The sequence below is a fragment of the Ziziphus jujuba genome, chromosome 3, assembly GCF_031755915.1.
Source record: "Ziziphus jujuba cultivar Dongzao chromosome 3, ASM3175591v1".
NCBI classification, from domain to species: domain Eukaryota; kingdom Viridiplantae; phylum Streptophyta; class Magnoliopsida; order Rosales; family Rhamnaceae; genus Ziziphus; species Ziziphus jujuba.
Genome location: NC_083381.1, coordinates 5,861,680 through 5,877,526, shown reverse-complemented (window position 1 = coordinate 5,877,526; position 15,847 = coordinate 5,861,680). Strand labels below are relative to the sequence as shown.

Here is a 15,847-nt window from a genome sequence, read left to right as displayed (position 1 = left end):
TATATATTTAGGATTTATTGGGGAGTGACTTAAAAATCACTTCAACTGGTTTTTTAAAATTACATAATTAGTGTTTATTTTATAATCACCAAATAGGTATTTTCCAATAACAAAATTACTAGAAAATGATTTTCCATTTTTTAACCAACATTATATGAAACACTTTTATCGATTTAGAAATGTTTTTTTAACCTTTTCAAAATTACTTCCAAATAAACATTGGTAGCATTACAAATTGATAATGGCATTTTATAAATTTTCACTAGAATAATTGTGGACTCATTTCAAGGTGATTTTTAGAAATCATTTGAAATATGGACACTTCTTTAAAAATAACAAAAAAAAAAAGAAAAAAAAAGAAAAAAAAGAAAAAAAAAAGAAATTTTCAAAAACAAATTCATCAAAAAGTGATTTCACATTATATTGCCAAATACAATGAGAAGCGCTTTTTATCTGTTTTGAAGTGATTTTAGGCATTTTATCCATTTTGTAATCAAATTACCCCTGCCAATAAGCAAAACGTTTTTTTGTGAGGGACAAAATAGAAAAAAAATAAAAATAAAAAATGAAGGTACAAAATAAAGAAACCGCATTTCATTAAATAACGCAAAACCCAAACGCGGCATTAAGCAACATTGAGGTTAGTTGCGGGTGTTTGCTTTTGTTGTAAAAAGACGACGAAAGCCTCCATTTGCCAAGGAAATTACAATCTTCCCACCCACCCTCTTCTTTGTGTTTCTCGCTCTCTCTCTTTCTCTCTCTATCTCTCTCTCTCTCTCTCCGTTCAAAAACCCTAGATCTCCTCCAACAGCTCGCTCCTCTGCTTCAAGACCTAATGGTCAGTAAAATTAGGGTTTTGATCATTGCTGCTTTGAAGCTCTTCCTTATACAATTATTCATTTCTATAAGTGTGTGTGTGTGTGTGTGTGCGCGCGCGCGCGCGTGTGTATGTATATGTGTGAAATATATATATTGGTTTTTGCAGTGGATGATGAGGCATCGGAGATAGAAAAAAGCCGGAGCCGAAGGGCCTTGTAGTGATTGTTTCGGTTGGCGTAAATGCATTCGAAACGATCAGGGAACGGCGATGGGCCGGTACGAACCAGCGACAGGCTCAGGAGGAGGCCCAAGATGTACGGACGGACCTTCTTGTATTACACTCCCAACCTCATTCGCGGTAGGAAGGGTAAGACCAAGACCAGGACTGCGGCCTCTCGTATTGCCCAGATGCTCTCTCCTGGGAATCGACAGCGTGGCAAACCAAACACTAACACCAAAGTGAGTAGTAACTTGCAAATATTATTTCCTTGATTTTATTTTGAATATTGAGATTTTTACTGGGTTTAAGATTTGCATATGTCATATAGATTTATTTGAAATGTGATGATTTGCATGCGTATCTGGAATTGCTTTGTTTTGGTGTTAATCAAATGCATGATGAATTTGCCTTTTTGTACTTGATTATTGTCCATTTCTTCTGATTGAACGATTTTGCTTGGCTTTTTTTTCTTTTTTTTTTTTTTTTAGTGAAGCTGCTATTGATGAATGTGTTGTTATTAGTTTTATTTATTTATTTTAATATGTGGGCTTTGAAAACCGTGACATATTCTTTAAGGAACCTGGGTTAATAGTAATGTTAAAGACTCATTTAGTGAAAGTTCACTTTTGTAGGTTGTTTAACCGTTTTGAGGTTTTTTCCCTGACCAAAAATTTGAGTACCTATTAAAGAGATTCAGCATCTCACTTAAAAAGATTGCCAATTCTTGAACTGGAAACAAATTAAGACTGTATAATCCTTAACAAACTTAGGCATAAGATTAACAAAACTTCGTCCTTGGTCCTCTCCTCCGATTCAAAAGTCCAAAATCGAATATGAACAAATCCACCATTTAAAATTATATATATTGGAGCTGAAAATGTCACCGAAACACAAAGGGGGGCTTGAGTCACATGAGAAGGAAATGCCCATTAATTTGCCTGAGAAAAGGAACCATGGCTTAAGAAAGAAAACTACAAAGTATCAATTCTATTGAACATTCTGGTTTATTATGTACTTTTGTTTAAGTTTCCAAATGTAGTTTGTAGGAAGGTGTAAAGAACAAAGAGTTTTTTTGCAGGAGGGTACTGTTGAAGGTTTCAAGAACAATTTGTGTCTTTGGAGATAGTTATCAAATCCCAAAAAAAGGCTGGTTTAGGAGTGGAAAATCTTAGATTTGGAATATGGCTTGGTTAGGAAAGTTTCTGTACATTTCCTTTTGGGAAAGAATCCTTATGGCATGGGGGGTCAGCAAAGTATGGTTTTCACTTGGCTGGTTTGCATATAGTGACTAAAGGATCTTATAGAAACCCATGGAAATCTATATCTTAGGATTATCCTTGCTTTTGGTCTATTGCATAATTGCTTGTGGGTGATGAGAATCTATTAAAATTTTCAAGGGTGCTTGGAAAGGGGAGAGCAATCTTTGCCAACCATGTATCCAAGTACTTGTCGATTGGCCCTATCAAAAATGCCACACATCTTTCCTTGGTTGTGTGTGATGGTTTTTCTAACTTAATCAGTTGGAAATTTAACTTCTGTTGAAATGTGAATGTTTGGGAAACTATGAACTTTGCTTCTCTTTTTAACTTACTTGATAAGTAGATCTTAAACCTACGATTCCTGATAAAAGAGCGTGGAATTTGGATTCGTCTAGGGTACACTTTTGAAAATCTTTCTTCAATTTTGATTGGTAATCCTTCCTCTTTGGATTTTCACACATCCTTGATGATTTAGAAAGCTGGTGTTTCATCATAGATGCATGTATTTGAATGGCTATACTACAGTTTGTTGTTACTTGCTTCTCAATTAGTAGAATGTGTAAGAAAATTCGCAAATTCATTGATTATTTGTTTCTCAACTGCAATGTGCTGCTCAACTTCGGTATAGAATATTAAATGAAGCTATGTGTCTGGAGTCTTGCCATTCATTATTAATTTTTATTTTTATTCTTTTACTATTTTTTCTACTTTTAGCTTTTGGGATTTGGAGGGGCAAGAAAAGGAAAACTTTGTGGAGGCATGCAGATAATGGCTGCGGAGAATGTTTGTGTAGCTTAGCATCAAGATTTGGTTTCTATCTGATTATTTGAAATTCTCAGTATCCTTGTTGGAATTGACTTAAAAATTTTAAAGACATTACTTTTTTTGTACTTTCCTTGAGTTGGAAAATGTATTTTTGTAAGCTGTGAGTTTTTTATTAGCAGTTCTATAGAAATTTGTGTCCTCTTTTGTATCATGCTGTTAGTTTTTTATATTTAATAATTTTATAATTAATAAAATTTATGTTTCTGATAAATGCCCTCTGGAATTTTCATTTTATTTGGCTGCTCTTGCTGATGTTTAATTTTTTTTTTGGAAAGAGGATAGATTGGGAAATTTATTTAATCACTAATTATTGAATGACTGTCTTCAAGCGAGTGACATATTGCCTTTTTTCTTTTCTTCCATTGAAACCACTTTGATCTAAATTTTAGTTCACTTTCTATCAAGTTGCGTTGAGCATTTTAAGATTCTGATGTATCTTATACTGCATTTGTTCCAGGCAGATGCAACCAACCTTCGACGTTCTACCAGAAAGCGAAGGGCTTCTGTAAATCTTGAAGATTATACAGACAGTTCTGGTTACGAGGATGAAGACATAATGGTGAGAATTTATACTCTCCCAAGCATGCCTTTTTAATGGAGGTCAGTTATCAGTTGAGCTTCGATAGTCGAAGCTCCAAAAAGTGTTAAAAGTAAAATAAACCATAATTATTTTGCCTGGGACTAAAATTGAATGGTTTTGTTTCAGAGACCTGCATATAAATTGTCAAGGAATCAGATTGATAATAATGTGAGTCAAGATGAGTTATTGTCTCCTAAGCGAAAAAGGCTTGCGGAGAATAAAACAACACCACGACGAGAAGGATTGCGACCTCGTCGTACAAAGGTAGCTGTGAGAGAACATTTGGAATTTGATGATGAACAAGGTACATCAGAAGAGAAAGTTGGTCAAGATGAAACTGAAAATGGAAATGATATTGAAGACAATGATGCAGATGATGGCCAAAATGAAGGCGAGGCTGAGGATGAAGGTGATGGTGATGATGATGGAGAGGAAGATGGTGATGATGAAGAGGGTGAAGAAGAACAGGATGGAAGAAGGCGATATGACCTTCGAAATCGTGCAGATGTCCGGAGGCTCTCTATGGAAGAAGGAAAACCAAGACCAAGATCTCCTCGAAGAGTACTACATCAAGGAATGGGGACTAAGGTCAGTAGGGATGTAAGGAAGGGTGGGTCACGGGTTCATAAACGCCACCGTATTACAAGAACTGAAGATTCTGATGATTCACTTCTTGTGGATGAGCTGGACCAAGGCCCTGCCATTCCCTGGAGTCGTGGTGGGGGCAGATCTGGACAACCTTGGCTCTTTGGGGGACTAGACATGCATGGGACAGCAGCATGGGGACTGAATGTTGCTGCATCAGGTTGGGGTCATCAGGGTGATGCTTTTGCGACCTTGACTTCTGGGATTCAAACTGCTGGGCCAAGCTCAAAGGGAGGTGCCGATATTCAACCTTTACAGGTTGATGAGAGTGTGAGTTTTAATGACATAGGTGGGCTGTCTGAATATATTGATGCTTTGAAGGAAATGGTTTTCTTTCCACTACTGTATCCAGATTTCTTTGCTAGTTATCATATAACTCCGCCAAGGGGGGTCCTGTTATGTGGTCCTCCTGGTACTGGGAAAACATTGATTGCCAGGGCATTAGCATGTGCTGCATCAAAAGCTGGCCAGAAAGTCAGTTTTTACATGCGTAAGGGTGCTGATGTGCTTAGCAAATGGGTTGGTGAGGCTGAGCGACAATTGAAGCTGCTTTTTGAGGAAGCACAAAGGAACCAACCTTCGATCATCTTCTTTGATGAAATAGATGGACTTGCACCTGTGAGATCCAGTAAACAAGAGCAAATTCACAACTCCATTGTGTCCACTTTGCTTGCTTTGATGGATGGTCTTGATTCTCGAGGACAAGTAGTTTTGATTGGAGCAACGAACCGAATTGATGCGATTGATGGAGCCTTGCGTCGGCCTGGTCGATTTGATCGTGAATTCAATTTTCCTTTACCTGGTTGTGAGGCTCGTGCTGAAATATTAGATATTCATACTCGTAAATGGAAACATCCTCCCTCTGATGATCTGAAATCGGAACTTGCAGCTAGTTGTGTTGGATATTGTGGTGCAGATTTGAAGGCTCTGTGTACTGAAGCTGCCATTCGTGCATTCCGTGAAAAATATCCTCAGGTTTATACAAGTGATGACAAATTTCTTATAGATGTTGATTTAGTAAAGGTTGAAAAGTATCACTTTGTGGGAGCCATGTCAACCATTACTCCTGCTGCTCATAGAGGTGCTGTTGTGCACTCCAGGCCACTGTCATTGGTAGTTGCACCCTGTCTACAGAGACATCTACGTGAAGCCATGAAGTACATATCTGATATTTTCCCTCCCCTTGCGGTGTCATCAGAATTGACAAAGCTTTCTATGCTATCATATGGTTCAGCGATTCCTCTTGTATATAGGCCTCGGCTTCTTTTGTGTGGTGGTGAAGGTTCTGGACTGGTAAATATCTTGAAATCTCCTGATATTGACATGTCTTTTAATATTGGAGCCACAAACTAAAGGTACTTACTGCTTTAGTTTAACAGGATCATCTTGGGCCTGCAATTTTACATGAACTAGAGAAATTCCCTGTTCATTCTCTAGGGCTTTCATCTCTACTTTCTGATCCGAGTGCTAAGACAGCAGAGGAGGCTTTAGTACATATATTTGGCGAAGCAAGAAGAACAACACCATCTATACTTTATTTACCTCAGTTCAACCTTTGGTGGGAGACAGTGAGTTCATACTTTAAGTTCATAATCATATGTATCTGATGTTAGTTAAGCATGCATGCTTCTGCCATTTGAGTTGGATTTAAATTTTGTTGCAGGCTCATGAGCAGCTCAGGGCAGTCCTGCTGAGTTTATTAGAAGAGTTGCCATGTGATTTACCCATATTATTACTTGGGACATCCTCAGAACCGCTTTGTGAAGTTGATGCCATGGCTTCTGCAATTTTCCCTCACTGTTCTGTGTATGTTTTCATTTTTAAAATATCTAATCACTACCAGTAAATTCTGACAGTGTTTCTAATTCGTCTGACGTATGTTTAATTGATTATAGTTGATTTCTACATTCACTCATTGTTCCATGGATTTTTTCTTTCTCAAAGTTTCAATTACTTACTTTAAATTGCAATAGTGTATTTAACTTATCTGATGTATATTTTAAATGACTGCAGTTTTTTTGCATATTCCCATTGTTTATTTATTTATTTTATCTATCTGAGCAGTATTAATGTTGTCTGCTTATTAAGGTATGGTCTGATTGGCACTTAGAGGGTACCTTTCTGCTAGTAAAAGCAACTATGTAAAACAATTATTACCAAAAAAATCTATGTAAAACAACAATTTCTGGCATTTAACTAAAGATGTACTCTATTTGAATGCAAATATTAAAAGCAAACCTAGAAATCTGTATTTAAACATGAAAAGTAATCTTAATATGAGAAGAGAAACTTACAGGACTAGCAGCTGAATATAAACTTCCAAATGTTTCACATTGTTTTGCTGAAGAATTTTTCAGAAGGATATTGTAGTTGTAATTCACATTCTCTAAAATTTACTGATATTATGAAGTAGGTTATTTAACATATTTTCTATTTCTAGTGCTCACATTGTAAAAATACTATATCTACAAATATTAAAATTAAAAAAAAAGAAGAAGGCAAAAAGTGGAATAAAACAAAATGGTTACGTTTATATCCTGGTTTCTGTTAAGAGAATAAAATGGATAATTCTAAATTGAAAAAATTTCAATAATGTAGTTATGTTATGCTTAAAGTTCTCTTGAAAATTTGTAGTGTAAAATTACTCCCTTTCTGTTGGTTAGTATATTTTGATCTGGGTTTAGCATAATATTCTTTCCCAATGAGCTGTTCAGTAATGATAATCAAAGGGTATTTTGAATATGGCTCACATTGATAGATGATGAAAACTCCACAATGAAGAAAATTGTATAGCTCTTGCTGGTTTCCTGGTCTTACCTTTCTTTCAAGTATATGTACACTGCTGTTTTTGAATTTTGTTGATTTGAAAGGTACACGATTTTGATACATGATTTCAAGAGGCGGAGGAATCCTTTAAAGCTAAAAAAATTAGTTATCAACTAAACCAAAGAAATTACATAAGATTTTTCCAACTTAATTGAAATAATTGGAAAAAGTTATTTTTAGGCTAAAAGCCAATTCCATTCTGAAGGTTGTCAAGGTGTTCTATCCGTGTTCAAATACTCCATTCTCACAAACTATGAAACATGTAAATTAGCAATAGTGATGTAGGACAAGTAGAAGAGAGGAGAGATAAAACGATTTAAGGATAGGAACTACTAGCTTCATACTAGTATAATTCTAGGGACCACTCCAAGGAACCATAGGCATCACTTATTGTCGTTTAGTTTGCATCTCACAAAAATTTGTATTCTTTGTTTGGATAAAATCTGCATATATCTCTATTGCCATTGATATTGTCTTTATATAGAGATTTAGGTACATGAACTAACACATAATAAATGTGGTACATGTCCGAAAGGATACATAATGAACCTAGATGTTACTACATAATTAGATATGATAGTTCATGTACATGAATTTGGATAAATACATGAACATTCATTAATTCTATGGATATACCTAAAGACTCTTGCGAAGAAAGTATTGGCTGCTACTTATTCAATTCCTATTATTCATCAATAGTTACACACTTCCAACTATTTCTATAACCTTGAAATTTAAGAACAAATGTTTTTCTTCTTTAACAACACAAGGAATCACTCAAGAAATGCCAGCTCCATTTGACAAACATTACAACCTTGAATTCCATCTCACAAGAGATAAAGACATGTGTACACTTACCTACAAAATATGCACCAGAATAGAGACAAACACACCATTAGTTTTCTTTTTGTAGCATGTTGCAAATATTGAATTTTTTGCTAGCTGATGATAGGCTAGTAAACACTTGAGATTCCGTAGGAACACAAGCCTTCCATATGTTTACATAGAGGTCTAGAAATTGGAATAGAAGGATCATCAATCGAGGAGTAAAAACAGGATTTACATCAATAGACGAGGAAACTTTCCAACATCCTCAAATCTTTTATCTGATGTATAATAATGAAGCGCAACTAGCTGGTCCGTTGACACTGAATCCTCCTCTCCAACTTTTTAGGTCATAAGACTCGCTGAGTCTTACTTTTTTATTCCATTTCCCCGTGTGCCAATTTTAGCGGTGAACCAAAATTCAGTTCATGAGGTGGTCTTGTGGTTTTCTATCTGGTTCCGAAAGAGCTATGGAGTTAGAATGGAAGTGGGTAGACACATTTCAATAATCCTATTGAAGCTAAGTTCTTGCCGTTTAATCCATCTAAAAATTTTGTACATCAGTATCTCACTCTTGTTAACCTTCAATTACTACATGGACTTGCATTAAAAGGATTGCATAGATGGACCCCTTGTATGTGGTTAAGATGTTTCACTCTTCATAAATTCTGGTATTGTTCAATTTCGCCACTTTTTGTCAATTTCTTGAACGTGAGATTTCTCTGATTTCAATTACGGTAATTAACTGAAAATTCGATACATCTATAGAACATCATGAACATATCCCAGTGCATACAAAGTGAACTATGCTGTTTTACTAGTACAATTGATTAACTTGGCTTTTATGAATGTGCTTGAATAAAAACAATCTTGTATATAGAACTTGCATTTACGAATGGTTTTTATTGTTAGTACGACTTTCAATGCCGATACTTTTGGTCATGCTTTACTCTTTTCTTGTCAGCTACCAGGTAGGAGAACCATCTACTGAAGACAGATCTTTGTTTTTTGACCGTTTAATTGAAGCTGCTATGTCAGTCCTGATGGAGGGTGTGATGAAGAAATCCCAGCATTCAGCATCATCTCTTTCTGAGCTCCCCAAGGCTCCAAAAGTTGCAAGTGGTCCAAAGGCCTCTGAACTAAAAGCTAAGGTAGAAGCAGAGCAGCATGCACTTCGTCGAATGCGGATGTGCCTCAGAGATGTCTGCAACCGGTTAGATATAAATTGCTCTAACTCTTCCATAACAATTGGTTCTCTGTCCAATTGAAGGCTACTGAATTTTATTGATTTTTCAAGTTTTATTTGCTTTTGGTTATAGGTTAGACAGTAAGGAATTTAATGTCAATAGCAATCAACATTATGCGTATTGGTTTAAATGGTGATAGGCCCCATTATATGCCAGTAGTTGTGACTTGAGCATTATGTTAGTAGAACAAATTTATTGCTCATGGAGTTTGTGGCCAATATAGGATGCTGTAATCTGTAAATCCTTAGGGATTAGGTATTGCCATAGTTGGAAATAATGGGGGAAAAAGAAAGTCTGGAACAAAGTAACTGGATCTGTATTGTTAATCTTTGTAGATTGGATAGTTGACTGGTCATATTTATGCTCATTGAAGGAAGCAAAGAAGGTGAATTCTTAATTCATTTTGGTTTAAGTTAAATTTTGCATTAGCGCCATGTATGGAGTAGGGCAGCTTTCAGTAAACACAAAATTAACATTTCCTCACTTTCCATTGTATCTATATAGGGCTAATATGTGAAGTTCTTTTACCCTTGCATTTTACTTGATATACAAATTTCCACATATCATCATTTATAATGCAGCATGGGAAAAAAGGCCTTGTTGCAATGACTTTCTCAATTCTAAATTAATCCCACATGCAACATCAAAAGATGAAAACTCTTTTATAATTGTGAAGGTTATGCCGCAAGAAGTTAAGGCTTTCTTTGTTTTGTTTTCCTCGAGTCTATATCGATTTAACTGCATATTAAAGAGTAAAAAGACCATAACCAAAAGTGTTCTATGATTACCTGTCTAGGGGCTTGTGGATATTCTTCAGTGCTCTCAAGTTATTTGAACTTTGATAATGGAATAGGAAGGCTCTAGTTTTTGAGAATAAAATGTTTCTGAAGTAATATGGTTTTTTCTGCAAACTTAACTTATGGAATTTATTTATTTAATTATTTATTTTTTAATTCTAAATTTGTGGCCTGACTGATGAAAATGGAGAGAAATTGTTTGAAAACAACAATAGAAATGTAACAATGGTGGCAGTTGAAGTAGCGCAATAGGCAGTGGGAATGAAGACAATTTTACTGTTAAAGAATAATGCAAGAGACTATTCTGTTCATAGTTGTTTCCTTTGATTTCTAAGTCACCAATAATGGAATCTACAAAACACATTGTACAGAAAATGATTTGATTTGAGCAATGGAACTGATTTTTGAGTGTGAAGTTAGTGTTCCAGTCTGTTCTCACCTTTTTCTCTATGGTAAACTATCATTAGAACCTTTCCATGAATTTTGGCTTTCTTAACTCTTTGCATTCTCAGACCTTACTCCTTCTCATGCCTATCTTATATTCCAGACCTCCAACGATCTACCACAGCTGTATGCCACCAGTAACACTCCAAATCAGTGTAACACAACTACTTAAAGTGTTTCTGTAGCTAATCTGTTCGGTCTTACGTATTTATCGTTAGGACCTCCTAAACTTAATTTTCTGCTCACCCAAGCTCACCTCGTAAGAGAACAAGGGGAATTTCCCATGCTCAAGATTAAAATTAATAAATAGAGAGTCCATGTAACAGGTACTTTTGGTTTTATATTATAAAGTTTCAGATCCAAGGTGGAGTTTAATTTTTATTTCTGAGTTCTTTCAAGGAGTTGGAAGCTTACCGAATGTCATATTACAATGGTGTTACATCAATATCACTAACATAATATGAAATTATTGAGCAAGATATGTTATTTCAAGTTGCTAAAAGTAATCTTTACACTAAATGGATGGTCTTCTATATTGTCTAAAATTTCTCTATCGTTCTAAATTTCTAGGTGATGTTGTGTTTTCTAAGAATAATAAATGATAATATATTGGAAAAGGATTGGGAAGACGGTAGATTTAGTTTGGTTATGTAACTTCTTGTAAAGCTTTGGGTTTGCTAAAGGCTAGAATTGACTAGAAGAGGAGACAATGTACTGTTGGATGTTGGTTTTTGGAGTGTTGAGTTTATGTTTGGTCATTGTTCCCAATCTTTGTGGAAGAAATTCTGGTGCTAGTGCTACTTCATGACAACTATATAGTACTTTTTTAAGAATAATAAAAAGTAAAGTAGGTTTAGTTTGGTTATTTAACTTCTTTTAAAGCTTTGGGTTTGCTAAAGGCTAGAATTGACTAGAAGAGGAGACAATGTACTGTTGGATGTTGGTCATTGGAGCGTGAGTTTGTGTTTGGTTTTTGCTGTAGGCTATTATCCTCAGCTGATATTTTGTGTGGGTATTACCTAAAACAGCTTTGCCTATATTTTTAACTGATTTTAGAGGTTTTGCGAGATCAGAGAGTTGAAACTCTTATGGAGAATTCATTTTGGGTTTTGCATTGGGTTGTGTAACTTGAAAGAAACAAAAGATTTGTTGAAGGGAAACAGGAAGGTCTTATTTTCTTTGAGAAAGGAGAATCCAATTTGCTTCATTACAGTCTTCTTTATGTATATTTTATATTGGGGTCTGAAGGGCTACTACATTCTATGTTGTAATAGACTTCAGATTCTCTTCTGTACTTATTTTTCTCTATAAAGGAAAAGCTTCTTTATTCTTAGCCTAGCTGGTCATTTAATCAATAATTTGTGATAATGAACCTAATTAACCACAATCGATTTCACACATGTGACTAGGACTATTTCAGCAACCTCTTTTTCTTGTCTGTACTTATGTTGTTTCTCTGCTGCAGGATTTTATATGATAAACGGTTTAGCGTCTTCCACTATCCTGTCTTGGATGAGGATGCTCCAAACTATCGTACCATTATTCAGAACCCTATGGACATGGCTACTTTGCTACAGCATGTTGATTCTGGACAGTATATTACATGTTCAGCATTCCTGCAAGATGTTGATCTTATAGTTTCCAATGCAAAGGTGCGTTCCGTAGTTTTTTGCTTTTTGCATGTGTCATTTATCGGTTTTGTACTGTGGAAATAACATAAATGCTTATTGATGAGGAATATAATTCAAGTATAATTTATGTTAAAAAGTCTGTAGTAACCTTCCGTCCTCAGAAAACAACAAGGCTAAATTTCTTCTACCGCTTTGAGATTTGATAAAAGTACCACACACACTCCCAAGGTCTGAAAAATCATCATTTAGCCCCTTTGTTTGTAAAGTTGCATTTAGCACCCTCAAAGTTGATTTTTGACTAAATTGATTTTGTAAAGTCTATTTTACCAAATTGATTTTGTAAAGTCTATTTTACCCTTTTGTATAAAAATGAATATTTAAATCTTGGTTTTTTCCTTTAATAACAAATATGTATATAGACAAATATCTTTGTTTAGATGAATAGATATAGACAAATATCATTAACTAATTTTCTATTTATTTGGTTAGACAGAGCTTAGTGCAATTTATAATAGATGATATTATATACGTTAAAAGTAAATAATAAAATAATCATTTATGCATTTATTTTGATAGAAAGGGTAAAAATAGATATTTTGTAAGTCAATTTAGTCAAGAATCAACTTTTAGGGGGTGCTAAGTGATTTTCCAAACTTCAGGGGCTAATGATGATTTTTCAAATTCGGCGGATGTGGTTGTATTTTCGTCAAACCTCAGGGAGGTAGATGAAGTTTTCCAGGGAAAAAAAATAATAAAAAAAAAAATATATATATATATATATAAGAGAATTTGTCACCAGTTTATTCTTCAATATGGTGTAATCTTTAAGATTTTCCTCTTGATATTTCTTACTTTCATTGGCATAATTTGAAAAACAGCCTCAAATACATCTGAAGTTCTATCGTAAAGCAGAAGGATATTATCTTTGTTGCATGACTTATTTACTAAATGATTACATTTTATTAGTGCTGTGTTGAAGAAATTTAATGCAACAGTTTGTGTATTTTCTTGTCTGGAAATCAGGTCTATAATGGAAATGACTACAATGGTGCTAGGATAGTTAGTAGAGCTTATGAGCTTCGAGATGCAGTAAGTTTGTCCTTTAATTTAGTTATCCTTTGATGTTGGATTGTCAACAATCATAATTGCATTTCCTCCACCAGGTTCATGGAATGCTCTCACAGATGGACCCTGCACTTGTGGCATACTGCGACAAAATTGCAGCGCAGGGTGGTCCAATGCTTATTCCAGATGATTTAGGAGGATCTACTTTCCCATCAACACCCGTTGTGCAGCTTGGAACTGTTACTAGAGCAAGTGCTCGACTCCGTAATGTGCAACCGGAGGTCAATCTTGATCAGAGCTACGAGGCACTTAAACGTCCAAAAAAGAATGTTGATGCTGCCCATACAGGTATTTAGGCCTTTAATTATTTATCTAGGAAGTTGATGAGGTACATTTTACTGATTCTGCTGTTTGGGTTTACATTGAAACAAACGAAAATACAATTTATTAGATGGGCTAAAAATCTAAGATTTTAGGTTACAAATATGTGTATAGAGAGGTACCTAAGCTTATTGTCTTTTATTTGTTCTTATTTTGCTAAGAGCTAAGCTTGTTGTCTTGGTAATATTGGATAATATATAAGATATTTGCAAAAAATCAGTTTGCAAGTTCCATAAATGTTGAGTTGTGTTTCTAATCAGTAGGTGAGAGGTGAGTGAGTTCCGCATCTGATGGTCTGTTTGATTTTCTTGCAACTATTCAATGATTATCCTGAATTCCATTCATGATATATTGATGTTAATTTTTTCCTGAATGTTAGCTTCAACTACTACAGAAGAGAAGTTACGGCATCAAGATCAAGTAATAGCAAAGTCTTCTCATGAATCTGAGACTAATGATGACACAAATCCCGAAAAGCAAGAAACTCCTTTGGCTGATGGCAATCAGCATGAAACTTCTGGAGAAGTTTCTGATCGTTTCGATGGGAATGGATCTGATGATGTTACTATGTCAGATGGAGAGATTACAAATCAAGTGGAGTCTGTCAAGCAACGATTTGTGGATCGATCTGAAAATTATGACATTCCACAGCTTGAGAGACTTTACACTCGGATTATGAAGGGCATTTTTGAAATCAAAGACGGGGGAATTAAAGATGACCCAAAGGCTTCAGTTTTGAGATATTTATTGAACTTTGCGGAGGATGAAGCAAATTTCTGATTCCCAAATCCTTCCCCCCAACCCTTTTCAGTCACTAGTTAGTCGATGTAAATTCGGGATCTTCTTTAAATGCAAATTTATTGAGTGATAGTGCTCTTGGTTTTTTCTCAATTAGATTTTACCTGTTTAAGATGGATCTGTATTATTTCAATGGCCTAAAAAGAAATCAATTAAAAAAAAGAATTTGAGGGTAAAGGCAAAATTTCAGGTGCTATACTACCTATGTCAAAGAACCTCAGCAAGTTCAGTTTCGTTTGCCACACCAACCTTAAGGTTGCATGAAAGGGTTCTTTTCTTTCTTGTTTTTTTTATTATTTTATTTTATTTTTTATTTTAATAAAAAAGAAAGAAAATTGCATAATGTTTGTATTGCTCAATTTTTAAAATATTGGAAATTTTTTCAAAATTTTCTTGAAATTTCTATGTGTTTTAAGGAATCAAAATAAAATTTAGATTTTAAATGAAAACTGGTAGAATTTTTATCATATTCATTGAAATTTATGAAATTTTTTCAAAAATTTTACATAAATTTTATTAAAATATCTACGTTAAATCGTTAATAATTTAATTAAAAATGTATAATATCCATTGAAAATTTCCATGTAAGTTTTGAAGAGATCTATGAAATTTTTAAAATTTTTTATAAAAAATTCAAAGATATTAGTGATGTTTAATAAATTATTTTATCAAATTAATTTTTTGTGATTTTTTTTTAATTTTTTAATTATTTTTTAAATATTTAATGATATAAATAAAATAAAATAAATTGAATGCAATAACCTTAATAAGTTATATTCATTGATAAAATATATATATTTTTGTTATACATAAGTTATATTCATTGATAAAATATATATATATTTGCTATACATTTTGTATAAGATAATTCATTAAAATTTTATAATTACAAGTTAATAATTGACTATATAAAAATGAAAAATAATAATATAGAAATATAATATTATGTAAAATTGATATTGATAACATTAAATAAATAAAAATAAAAAAATAATAGAATATATTATACTAAACGTAAAGAACAATTATATTGAATATGAGATTTTTATTGTTAGCATATTAATAATTATATAAAAAAAATTATTAAGGAGATATATCTTTTAATAATTACTTTTCACATTTCACATCTCAAAATGATAATGAGAAAGATATTAATAATTTTTAATTATCTAACAGTTATATGAATATTGAGATAATATTTATGAAATATAATGTAATTGTAATGATTGATTTATCTTAATTAATAAATAATTTATCAAACATATATATTTTTTGCATGTTTTTATCAATAATAGTTTATTTATGATTGTTATCGTTTATTACAAATTAAATTGATTAAGAAAAATATAATATTTATTTAATAATTTTATAATTAATTTGATAATTGATTATTTAAATAAACTAATACTAGAGTTTTAATAAAAAAAATTATTTTTTAAAATAAATTTCAATTATTTTTATGAATTTTTATCGATATTCGATATT

At 33.4% G+C, this 15,847-nt stretch overlaps 1 protein-coding gene across 2 annotated transcripts; it reads left to right on the top strand.

Annotated features, from left to right (window-relative positions):
- Nucleotides 1-665: 665 nt before the first annotated feature.
- LOC107422022 (ATPase family AAA domain-containing protein At1g05910) lies at nt 666-14,546 on the top strand. 2 transcript variants are annotated; one of them, XM_016031404.4, is made up of 11 exons: nt 666-838; nt 986-1,278; nt 3,581-3,682; nt 3,830-5,641; nt 5,728-5,916; nt 6,012-6,154; nt 8,964-9,212; nt 11,953-12,139; nt 13,142-13,207; nt 13,282-13,531; nt 13,944-14,546. In XM_016031404.4, exons 2-11 carry the CDS (start codon nt 1,060-1,062, stop codon nt 14,342-14,344), a joined length of 3,618 nt encoding a protein of 1,205 aa, XP_015886890.3. In that variant the 5' UTR covers nt 666-838; nt 986-1,059; the 3' UTR covers nt 14,345-14,546. The 2 variants fall into 2 exon arrangements, with proteins under 2 accessions (XP_015886890.3, XP_048332650.2); XM_048476693.2 differs by lacking the exons at nt 666-838; nt 986-1,278 and having other exon boundaries at nt 3,582-3,723.
- The last annotated feature ends 1,301 nt before the right edge of the window (nt 14,547-15,847 follow it).

What these genes read in the sequence shown, in the direction of transcription:
- LOC107422022 (XM_016031404.4), top strand. Translation starts at nt 1,060, where the DNA reads ATGCATTCGAAACGATCAGGGAACGGCGATGGGCCGGTACGAACCAGC. An exon ending in ACGAGGATGAAGACATAATG is followed by an intron (nt 3,683 to 3,829) that starts GTGAGAATTTAT and finishes GTTTTGTTTCAG; the next exon opens with AGACCTGCATATAAATTGTC. An exon ending in TGTTGATGCTGCCCATACAG is followed by an intron (nt 13,532 to 13,943) that starts GTATTTAGGCCT and finishes CCTGAATGTTAG; the next exon opens with CTTCAACTACTACAGAAGAG.